Source organism: Pongo abelii, chromosome 15 (assembly GCF_028885655.2).
Source record: "Pongo abelii isolate AG06213 chromosome 15, NHGRI_mPonAbe1-v2.0_pri, whole genome shotgun sequence".
In the NCBI taxonomy this organism is placed as follows: Eukaryota; Metazoa; Chordata; class Mammalia; order Primates; family Hominidae; genus Pongo; species Pongo abelii.
Genome location: NC_072000.2, coordinates 111,113,141 through 111,125,821, shown reverse-complemented (window position 1 = coordinate 111,125,821; position 12,681 = coordinate 111,113,141). Strand labels below are relative to the sequence as shown.

General features: G+C 42.0%; 1 pseudogene and 1 gene segment (V, D, J or C); both read left to right on the top strand.

The window, feature by feature from the left end:
- Positions 1 to 203: 203 nt before the first annotated feature.
- LOC134759985 (uncharacterized) lies at positions 204 to 6,966 on the top strand (annotated as a pseudogene).
- Positions 6,967 to 9,565: 2,599 nt separating this feature from the next.
- On the top strand, positions 9,566 to 10,013 carry LOC100936103 (immunoglobulin heavy variable 1-46-like). The segment is given in 2 exon segments: positions 9,566 to 9,611; positions 9,697 to 10,013. Coding segments are annotated over 2 exon segments (363 nt in total).
- The last annotated feature ends 2,668 nt before the right edge of the window (positions 10,014 to 12,681 follow it).

Here is a 12,681-nt window from a genome sequence, read left to right as displayed (position 1 = left end):
TCATGAATTGGGCAGCCCCCGGAATCTCAGCAGATTCAAAGAGACTTCAGTGTAGCCACATGGTTGAAGAAGATTTATCGATTTTTTAAAATGATGTACAGAAATCAGGAGTGAGGTACAGAAACAGCCGAATTGGTTACAGGCTGATGTTTGTCTTATTTAAACACAGTTTGCACACTCAAGAGTGTATGAGTGGTTGAGGTATGGCTGCTGAAATTAGCCAAGGCTCAGCTGTTGGTGAGGTGCTCAGGTACATACTCCTGAGTTAGGTTTTCAATCTCGTCCACCTATTCAGGTAGGTTACCGTTTGTCCACAAGGACTCAAACATAGAAGTACGGAGTCCTTCTCAGGCCATATTTAATTCACTTTATCAGTGCCCTTCAGCATATGGTTCCTGAGAATTTCACATGGCAACACGTTAACCACCCTAGAATTTAAGCAATCCAATACATGTAATAGGCTGTATTTCACATGGCAACTTCTGCCTCAGTTTAGCTAACACTATGGTTGTGTTTCTCTCTACAAGAACTCATTTCTCCCAAGATTTCCATTTTCCTGAAAGGAAAATAAATCTTTGGGACCCCCATATCACTAAGCCAAAGGGAAAAGTCAAGCTGAAAACTGTATGGGGCAAACTCACCTTCCATTCTTTCCCTAAAATGCTACCTGTTAAGGTGTTTAAAAGCTACATATCTCCTTCAAAATTTGACCACACAGAAAATCTTTGTAGATCGAGGACAGAGAGAGTCATTTCTCTGCTCATGTAAGTCAAATGCATACCTGATTGCTCCCTTTGCTCTATTGTTTCACTAAGTCAGACTAAGGCCTATGTGACTATTCCTATAAATTGTGCATTCAGTTAAAGGGTAATCAGAACCTCAAAAGAATGCAACCATTTGTCTCATACCTACCTATGATCTGGTAGCTCTCCCCCCAACTTCAATTTGTCCTGCCTTTTTGAACTAAATAAATATACCTTACATATATTAATTAATGTCTCATGTCTCCCTAAATTGTATAAAACCAAGCTGTGTCCTACCACACTGGATACATATCATCAGGACTCCCTGAGGCTGTGTCACAGGCATGTCCTTAGTCCTGGAAAAATGAACTTCCTAAATCTGTTTAGATTAGTCTCAGATACTCTTTGGTTTATAAGTATGTTTTTTATCTCATAACTTCAATTATCTGAAATACTAAAGAAAATCTGCCAAATAACACATTCTCTTGTTTATCTGTTATTGTTGTTGTAAAAATAAATATATTTATATAATTGATCATCTTTGTACATTACCAAACTGAGTAGCAGATTTGTTAGTAAGACCCAATGTAATAAAAAAATTCAAATATCAATTAGCAACTTAATAGAAAAACAAATTACGCTACATTTGTTTGCTGAAATGCTACCAATTTTTATTAAAAAAACACATATAACATAAATGGTTTAATTCTCAGTATTTCTATTGAGAAAAATAAGCCAAATACATAAGTGTATATACTATTTCATTCTTATAAATTCTACCAAATAAATACTAGTCTAAAGAAATATGAAGACATCAGTAGTTTTATAAAGAAATGGTAGAAAAAGGGAAAGGGAAAAAACAAAAAAAATATAAAAGATCAAGAGGAATGCTGAGGGGAGTTGACTTGTTACCTCATTGAAAATAGAGATTATTTTTTCAAAGTTTACTATTGCACATGTTAAATATGTGAATTTTATCATCTGTTAATTAAAACTCATAAAATTTATTACAAGTAAACAGCTGACATTTTATACAAAAAAGGGATGATAGGAAGAAACAAATAAGTACATTAAATGTCAGATACACCAAAAATTTATCTGCCTGACCCCTAGTTGTCTCCATAATTTTTGGATGAAAACCAGCCTACCCCTGACCCTGCTCCTCTGGGAGAGGAGCCCCAGCCTTGAGATTCCCAAGTGTTTGCATTCAGTGATCAGGACTGAACACACAGGACTCACCATGGAGTTTGTGCTAAGCTGGGGTTTCCTTGTTGCTATATTAAAATGTGATTCATGGAGAACTAGAGAGATTGAGTGTGAGTTACATGAGTGAGAGAAACAGTGGATATGTTTGGCAATTTCTGACCTTGGTGTCTCTGTGTTTGCAGGTGTCCAGTGTGAGGATCAGCTGGTGGTGTCTGCGGGAGGCTTGGTACAGCCTGGGGGGTCCCTGAGACCCTCCTGTGCAGCCTCTGGATTCGCCTTCAGTAGCTATGTTCTGCACTGGGTTCGCCGGGCTCCAGGGAAGGGTCTGGAGTGGGTATCAGCTATTGGTACTGGTGGTGATACATACTATGCAGACTCCGTGATGGGCCGATTCACCATCTCCAGAGACAACGCCAAGAAGTCCTTGTATCTTCAAATGAACAGCCTGATAGCTGAGGACACGGCTGTGTATTACTGTGCAAGAGACACAGTGAGCGGAAGTCAATGTGGGCCCAGATACAAACTTCCCTGCAGGAACGCTGGAGGAAACCAGCTGCAGGGGGCGCTCAGGAGCCACTGATCAGAGTCAGCCCAAGAGGCAGGTGCACACAGAGGCTGATTTCCTGTCAGGGTGTGGGACTTCATCTTTTTACCATTTCTCTAGGGAACCTCTCTAAGTTCAGAATTCTGTGCTTACCAATGTCATCTCTACATATTTTTAAATGATTATTTTAATATGAGAACCTATTCTTATATGCACAAAATGCAGATGGATGCTTACAAAGATGAAAAGTCCTCAACCGTGGTCACCAGGATCACCCTTGAGGAAACTCAGGGGTGCCTGGTGAGTCTTCTCCAGTCAGACTCAGGACAGAAACCTCTGTGAGATTCCCTGACTAGACCAGTCTTCAGGAACTTTGATCACAGCCAATAGAGAGGCAGGGCCAGGGTCAGTGTCATGTAGAACCTCACAGGTTTCACATCTGACCCTTCTCCTTCTCCTGACACTAAAGTACGCAAATCAGTATCAGCACTGACCTGGGGCCCCTTTTGCTCTTAAACCATTCTATTTATTTTTATTTGTTGTTGTTGTTCTTGCTTTTCCTTGTACTTCTCTTGCCCCCTGTAAAATGGGGAGGTGTTTCTTGCTGCAAAAGCCCCAAGCCTCAAGCTCATTCCCTGCAGCTCAGGCGGGGCTCAGGCTATGGCTCCTGCAGCCACATGAGAGTGTCTGTTGGGACTTCCTCTTCTCCCATTGCTCTGAACCCTCCAGTGTGTTGTGTGAAGACTACCTGGGAACGAAAGTGGACAACAGGAGTGAAGGGGATGAGCTTGTGTAGACAAAATGGGATGTGGATGTAAAATTTATCCTGTGCTGTACAAACAACCATAGATTCAACTTCCTCACCAGTAGTATTAGAAAGAGGGTGTGAAAGTTGTCAGAATAAAAATGGAACCACTTGTGTTAACACCCTGACAAATGGAACTAGGAATGACCATGAAGAAATTTCTCATGCATATACTCCGGAAAACAAGAACTACCGTAAATGGATTCTGCTTAACCACAGCCTTGGATAGAAGAAACCACAACCTTACAAAAATCACTTCTACAGGGATATCTTCCCAGCAACTCCCTGTTTAACCCTATAGTGATGCCACCCTTAGTATTGATTCTACGAGCACAGGATAATCCTCTCAAAACAACTTATGTAACCCACCTCATTTTCACTTCGTAAACCTATCGATTCACATCCTGGAGTCACTGCTGCATTTGTTCTTAATGGTCATTAGTCCCTTTCACAATATTTGAGGCTCTGATATTTTTTCTCTGATGTCTCTTCTAAAATAAAGAATTTCCAAGTGGACAGCAGTAAAGAAGCTATTTAGGAAGACCTAATGGGAAGGCATCTTTAACATTCTGTTGAATGTTTCCACATAGCACTTCAATCCCCTAAAATACTTTGCTGTATCAGCATGTGATGAATCGGAGTACAATATTGAAGGTAAAATGGGAAATACATGGGCTTTTGATGAATCCAGTCATAGGGTGAGAATGTCTGTGTCCTTGAGGAAGGAGACCATGGGTTGTAAGTTCTAGTGGAGGTACCTTTGGCAAAAGGAGTTCATGAATTTCTGAACCTTATGCTACTTTTAATTTAAGCACGCAATTTATGATGTATGTTTACTTAAATCTTTCCAGAGATATTTGTCAGTAAGAACAGGGTAGCATTTGTGTAATAGTGATGACTTAGAGAGTTATTTTGTAATTGCTCCTGTAAGGTATGCACATTGCTCACTTGATACAGAAGTTCAAATGTCACAGGTGGAAAAACAGGAATAAAGGCGGGCAGATCACAAGGTCAGGAGATTGAAACCATCCTGGCTAACACGGTGAAACCCCATCTCTACTAAAAAATACAAAAAATTAGCCAGGCATGGTGGCGGGCGCCTGTAGTCCCAGCTACTCAGGAGGCTGAGGCGGGAGAATAGCGTGAACCCGGGAGGCAGAGCTTGCAGTGAGCTGAGATCGCGCCACTGAACTTCAGCCTGGGCAACAGAGCGAGACTCCATCTCAAAAAAAAAAAAAAAAAATGAAAACAGGAATAAAGCAAATTTTATGAACTGTCATGACTGTAGTTTTTGGCAAGGACATTATCATGTCAACCTGTAAATAAACAGACAACAATAAAACATATCAAATCCACGGGGAGTCTGACCTATGTCCCTCTCTCTTATAAGCACAAGGCTTTGCCACATCCAAAATATTATTCAGGCTCCAGGGTATAAAATGCTTTTGGACTGTGGAAGCTAACAGCTCTCCCCTCAGGCAGGGGTAAGGTATCTGGGGAATGCAGAGTTGTGTTCATAAGGAAGATGTCATTATTGTGTCTTCTCCTGTGCCTGGTAACAGGTCCCGAAGGTGAGTGTCTCAGATGTCAGACATGGGTCTATCGGGTGAGGATAGGTACATGTGACTGACAGGGACTGATTCTCCATGTAATCACATGCCCTGTCCCAGGAGCAGCTGCAGGAGTCAGCCCTGGACCTGAATAGCACACACTTACCCTCTGCCTCACCTACACCGTTTCTGGCCACTCCATCACAACCAGTCCTTACTAGTGGACCTGGATCTGCCAGCTCTCAGAGAGGGGCTGAAATGGATAAAATGCATTGCTAGTGGTGGTGGGAATCCACTGGTCTTGTGGAAAATGGCAGCATTTCCTTATTTTATAAGGCATAATAATGCTATATTGTGTACACATACCACATTGTCTTTATCCATTTGCCCATTGACAGACACTTAGTTTCCATATCTTGGCTGTTGTGAATAGAGCTGCAATAATCACAGGAGAGCAGGTATCTTCACAAGGTGGTAATTTCATCTCTTTGGGTATATTTCCATAAGCTGCATCATTGGTCATATGCTATTTCTGTTTTAATTCATTTAGGAGCCACCACACTGTTTTGCCTAATGGTGATGATGGGAATATAGAATGTCATAGCCGCTACGAAGAACAGTTTTAGATTTGAGGTATAATCCAAAAGCAAATAATGTTTGATCATGGTTCTCATATGAGGCTCTAATAAATAAGTCCAGAAAGTTTTCCCACCTTGGGCAAGGATGAGTTTGCCCCTAATTGTCTTTGAGGCAGAAGATTGGCAGAATGTGAGATGGAGTCTGTTGGCAGGATTCAGGATGATTCAGTAATAAATAGTAATGGCACAGAAAAATAGAGAGATAGAGACATGCAGAGAAAAAGAGAGAGAGAGAATATGAATCTCATAAGAGGAAAATTTGCTAAATATCAGCGTTGGGTGTTCAGTCATAGACACATTTGTATGAGCGAGGAACCATGGAGTCAAGTGAGGGGTGGAGAACATGTTCAGTCCAAAAATCAGCACATTCTCAGAGGCACCCATTGCCCCATCACACAGGTGGAGAATTTTGGAAACCAGTGAAGTGCGAGTTCACATTAGGTGATTAAGTTACCATGTTTTCAATAAACTTTCATTAACATGCAAAGTACTTCCATAGATAACTGAGGCACAAATATACAAGATGTCTTTTTGCATTTATGGATGTCTAGAGAAAAATAAGTGAGAAAATTTTTCCAGGTTGCAGAGATCTGTTTAAGTTGCAGATTCCATAGGAGAGTGTCTTTGAATGAATACTATTCTATTAATTAAATAGGTCAAAATTCCCTCTGTTGGAGCAGCCTTCCAATTATATAGATTTCTTTATTGCTTCTTGAGTTGTGAAACATAAACCCAAGGATTGACTTACTGGAATTTGACTGCTGTGTTGATTAAATTTCTGATAAGGTTTCTTCCAGTGATTTGAGAATAGCTTTCCTGTTTTTTTACTCGAGGAAATGACTTTTCACAAGGTCTCAGGACATCACGTTTCAGGCGCTTTAGTTAAAGAGACTCTTCCTGGGTGCAGTCAGCTTTCTTCCAACCATGAGCTCACTTCTTCAGCAAACCATTCGGTTTGTGCCTCTATTAAGAATTATGAAGCTTTTATACTTCAATGCACTGAAAATCATGCCCCTTGAATTAAATGTTGATTGGCACTGACATGAATTGGCCACCCTTGTATATGTGTCCTATGTTATGGGCTCAACATAACAGTGGACTGAGAATCGTCCATTAGCTGCCTCTGATTGTGGCACTGACCAGATTGAGAATCCTCAGAGTCATACATGAAAAAGAGAGTCCTTAGGTTCATGGGGTTCTTGGAGCATTCAGGTAAGTGGATGAGAGAAACAGGATTGGGGGCTGCCAGCCATTGCAACAAGACTGGGAACGATTAGCATCTAAGTTTAAAGGTCTACATCATTCCAAACACCCTGCATGACAGGCTGACGGGAAGAAATCCAACCCCACAGTGGCTCCACAGCAACTCTTTATTATACTTGGTAGTGAAGCTGTTTCAGGGAAGAAACGTCCACTCAAGGGAATCAGTGATGCTTCTCTGAGCTACAAGAAACAGTGTATTGGACCCAGGTTTCTCTGAGTTCAATGTGATGATTACATTCAGCTGCTTCTCCAGCGAGTTTAAATGAGCATGTGGCAATTCAGATGAGCCTGGCTGTGGGGTTTATTATATGTAAATCTGAACTACATAAACAAAGAGGGCATGTCTGACCGTATGAGGGTGCAAAATCCTGGAGACCCCACACCCCACACTCTTGTGGTTTTTTTTTCTCCAGCAACCTCCAGGGTTTTTTGTATGAGACTTGTAATAGATTATTTCATGGCTAAGTCACCAAGAGACATAAACTCTGAGAAACACATGCAGAAAATTCTCCAGATAGAAGATCCAGGGGAAGAACATTTCTAGCACCTTATCTATGTAGGGGAAGGTAGTCCCTCTCCATTACAGACCCCTCACAGCAGCCTTCCTTTATAAGGAAAATGGGTCAAATTAGCCAATAGAGTAAGACTCATATAATGTTCCAGCCAGAAAAGGGAAAGCATCAATTTGACTTCTGGAAACTCTGTGTATAGGTCACATTCCATAGAAAGAAGAGCACTAAATTATTAAGATTCAATTGTAACTACATATGATACTTCCGGGATGCACAAATTAAAGATGAAAGTGTGACAATGCACAAACTCTGTCAGAGAAGGAGAACATAGGGAAATTGAAAGGGAATGGCAGAGAGTAAGACAAGGACAGAAGAGCAATCTGAAGCCTCTGACATCAACTCTGTAAGGACAAGGTCTTGGCAACTCCCGCATTGACCACCGATTCTGTTACCATGGGCCATCTGCAGGGTTCCTAGCTAAGGAAAAAGAAAAAGAAAAACAAACAAACAAAAACTGCATGCACTTCCCAAGTCTCCACTTGTATCCTTTTTTCTTAGATCTCCAGGACAAAAAAAAATGGCATAAACCTAGACCTAGTGTCAGTGTAGGAGGCACTTTCTATAAGCTAGACACTGGGAAGAAGGGAAAATGTGTGTTATTGGAATAGGAGATACAGAGATGGCTTTAATCTGAATAGATCTACACCCGCAGGTATTCTCGAATGCAACATTCAACTACAAGAGCCTAATGAAGAAAGACAACCCTCCCCAAACCCCTGCAAGCTCTTGTATTCACTGTGTCTCTACTGATTTAGTGCACCTGGAGCTTCACAGAACTGGCTCCCTCCTGTGTCCTAGAATCTTTGGGTCTTTCTGCAGAATTCAATAGGTTTAGTTAGGCTAATAAATTGTTTCAAGAGATGGTGTTGGCAGCATATATTGTCGCAGAAAGAGTATTCTAAGCCAGGATACAGGCACTTTATGCCGGACTAAAGACTCTGGAGAAAATGTTTTGTGAGCCCTGACAGAAACCTCCTTGAAAGGTAAGGGCTGGGCAGGAGGGGATACTCAGGAGCCACGCAGCACACGGTCCAGCCCCAGAACAGGAGGCTGGGGAGGAGGTTTCCTCTCAGGGCCTCGGTTTTTCTTTGTCAGAAAAAAAAAATCTAAAATAACTGTTCAACAAGTTGCTGATATGCCTTCAAATATCCTGCTACAATGCAACAATTCGTTTAACTTCAGGCAATGAGAACTATTTTTTAAATTGGGCTTCTAGGATTATAAGTATCTTAATAGTGAGAATATGAAGAATAGGTATGATTTTACTATTTCAATGGATACAGAATTGTGGGAGTCACTATATTCCTATGAACAAAAAATTCAGATTTCAGTGTTAAGTAATGTTGCCTACATTGCATGAGTGACAGCGCAGTGGTGGATCTGAGAGTGTGGCAGGTGCACAGACATAATGATTCAGAAAGCAATATGGAAAGATGAGGATCTATGGATACAAACTAAAAGTATGTAAATACTTCACAAAATACTAATAAACGGAGTTGAATATAAAACCCATAATTATCCAAAACACAAATTCCTTGGAAGTTATTTTGGGAGCATGAGTTCATAAAGAACTCCAAACTCTTGTTTCAACTTCTGACTCCTCGTTTCTGTGATATAAGAAAACCATCTCCAATTATGCATCTCAGGACAATTCTGTAAACCCAGAGTGTTTCTGCTGAAGATCCTGGGGAATCAAGATACCAGGCAGCTGATGGAGACACTATCACAGGTGCACCCAACAGATCTTAGAGGAACCTGCTGTAGAGTCATGTGGAACATCTATAGTCAGTTTCTCAGAGTCAACAGTGAGCTGTGTTGGTGCCTGAGGGGACCATGATGGGGCCAAGGCACGTGCTCAGTGTCGTGGACAGTGATGGTCCAGAGATGATCTAGATGGTCTTGATGCTAACGAAATATGAGTTCAGAGTGAGGAGCATAATCTGTGGGGACTTGTTCTTCAGTGAAAGGATCCTGTCCACAAACAGAAATGGAGCAGGGAATGCATTTCCTCAAGCAGGATTAGGGCTTGGACCATCAGCATCCCACTCCTGTGTGACGGATGGGACATCTATCTTCTCTTTCTCATCCTTGATCAGGCTTTGAAGTATGAAATAATCTATCTCATGAATATGCAAATAACCTTAGATCTACTGAGGTAAATATGGATACATCTGGGCCCTGAAAGCATCATCCAACAACCACATCCCTTCTCTACAGAAGCCCCTGAGAGGAAAGTTCTTCACCATGGACTGGACCTGGAGGGTCTTCTGCTTGCTGGCTGTAGCTCCAGGTAAAGGGCCAACTAGTTCCAGGGCTGAGGATGGGATTTTTTCCAGTTTAGAGGACTGTCATTCTCTACTGTGTCCTCTCCGCAGGTGCTCACTCCCAGGTGCAGCTGGTGCAGTCTGGGGCTGAGGTGAAGAGGCCTGGGGCCTCAGTGAAGGTTTCCTGCAAGGCTTCTGGTTACACCTTCACCAGCTGCTATATGTACTGGGTGCAACAGGCCCCTGGACAAGGGCTTGAGTGGATGGGAGTAATCAACCCTAGTGATGGTAGCACAAGCTACGCACAGAAGTTCCAGGGCAGAGTCACCATGACCAGGGACACATCCACAAGCACAGTCTACATGGAGCTGAGCAGCCTGAGATCTGAGGACACGGCCGTGTATTACTATGCAAGAGACACAGTGTGAGAAACCACATCCTCAGAGTGTCAGAAACCCTGATGGAGGACTCAGCTGTGCTGGGCTGAGGAAATGACAGGGGTTATTGTTTAAGACTGTTTAGAAAACGGGTTATATACTTGAGAACAAAGAACAATAGAAACACAATCTAACTGTAAGAGAAATATTCCATTCAAGAGCCACCACACAAGACAAGACAAACTGACAGAGTGGGAAAGGCCACACTCAGTAAAGTTGATACAAACATTCCATAAAGGTGCTACTATGAACAAGTTTTCAAATTAGATGAATAAATAATTTGGAGCAAGATTATTTGGTCATATGTTAAGAGTAAGCATGATTCTTAAAAAGTGGCAAAATTGTCTTTCAAATGTTTCTGTCACTTCTTATCATAAAGTTTATGTTAGAGAAGTTTTAGGATTACAATGAAATTGCACAGAAGGTGTGAGAATTCCCATGAATCCCTGCCCCACACAGACACAGCCTCCTCCACTACGACCGTCCTGCACCACAGTCACAAATAAATCACAATGGATCAATCTACAAGAACACTTGGTTCTTTCTTTTTCTGGTGATCCCCTAATATAACAAGCCTAAATTATCTTGGAACACCCAGGTATTTTCAATGGCTTTCTAGAAGTGATATTAGTCAGAGGGAAAGTGAGTGAGGCTATTACTATTTGAGCACTTTCTTCCAAAATCCACAAAATATATATTAATTTGGAGTTTTTCTTACTTCTGGTTTACAATGTCCCTTCCCAGAGAGTAAGATTTTTAAGCTTTTAGTGAGGCCGGAAATTTAAAAAAAAAATTAAAAAAAGAGAAATAAGCTTTCCTGTATTAGGCTAACTTATCCCAGAGGCAGCAACAAGCACAGCCCAGACCCAGGAGAAGTCTTAATAATATTATCTAATGTGCTCTGGAGACTCTTCCAGCACTTCCTCAACATAGGGAGAAGAAAAACAAATTTTCCTTTGTTTTATGATATGAGTTTATAGATTCTTGTTCTCTGTAAGTAGTAACTTCAAGTATTCTGTTTTATCTAAGAAGTACAATGAAGGTCATGAGAAGCCTGAGCAGGCCAGAACTACAGCTGTCTAGGCACCGGAGTGAGTGTTATGAGATAAACCAGTGCAAGGGTCTTTAGAACAAAACCTAGATAACAGACATCTGGGTTGCACAGCAATGGTCATGTGCAATCCTGAGTTATGAACCTGTTACAATTTGATTAACTGTCTTTGTCCTGCCTCTGTATCCCTGCTTTCGTGCCACTCTAATCTTGCTTCAAGCTAGCCCACCCCGTTTTGGGAAGTGTGTATAAAAGTCAAGCGCTCTCTTTGTTCTGCACCCAGTCTTTGGTCGTTGAGTCTGCTGGGTCCGGGTGCACTCAATAATAAAAATATCCTTCTGTATACACCCCAAGGTCTCTCTCTGGTCCTCCTGATTCTGCAACATTTCAGGCAGGTTCACATCTCTAAAAGGCCAGAAAGTTCTGGTCAATCCCATAATGAAAATCCTTTAATGAGACTTGGCAAACCTGACAATAAGAGACTACTTGTATAATGCCCTAGAGTTGGATTAGACACACTGTAAGCTCTTGGCTGGTGGTTCTGAATAAGGCAGTTTGTGCAGCAAATGCAAACACATGCATGGGATCCAGGCAGGAACAAAAGCTTCCCTTTACAAAGTGGGTGGGCACCTGGAGGGAGCCCTCAGAGGTGGGCAGTGATCGCCCTTGCTGACTGCACATTAGCCAGAGGCGTGACCATGATTGGTCTTGCAGGGAAAGAGCACCACTGAGGTCATAGGTTATGAAAATATTTGTCATCCTCCAGTGAGTAAGTCCATCTGCTTGCTTGTGGGTGTCAACTCCATGGTGGATACGCTCTGGGAGATGACAAGATGCACACAAACCTTCTCTCACTAATTATCCACTACCACACACTCAAGACCAACCTGTGCTCCAGAAAGGAATACGTGCTGTGGAAATAGACAGAGCTTAAGTATTTTGTAACCTGGTGAACATACTGTGCAAAACCACACATTTCAGGAAGATTAGCTCAGAAATGTTTATCAAGTGACTGAAGGGCAGTGGCGGGTGAGGTGATGGGACAGCCTCAGGGCTGCACATGAGGAGGGCTCCCTCCCCCATGCAGGCTTTTCCTCCAGGAGCTGCACCAGGAACTCAAGGAGGATCAGGGAGAATTCTGAGAACACCCTGCTGTGGAGCTGCCTAGAGAAGAAGAATAAATATGAAAAAATACAACTCTGAGTAATGCACGGGTATTTGTTCATGAAAACTCTCTCTCTGAAAGCTTGTGAAGGTCTTGAAATACCCCTGATTAGCTGAGGACAAACATTTATACCCTCCTTCCACAGGGAGTTCAAGCAGGGTGGATATGTCCCTCTATGCATGATCTTCCCCAGCCCCTTCCTCTTCCCAGCTCATCCCTGGCTCTCTGTGTAAACAGTTCTCATCAGTGGAATGTGGTTGATGAAGTGAGGTCTTCAATTTTCTCATCTTCTATGTGGTCATGTTATTTTCCTCATCTGAGGTTTAAAAACTCACCTGCATGCAGCACATGACAGGCTAAAATCTCTTGTGGACAAAACAGTAACAAAGGCACCCACCAGGGTTGAGCATCCCGTGTTGCTGACAACGACCACCAGGGGTCAA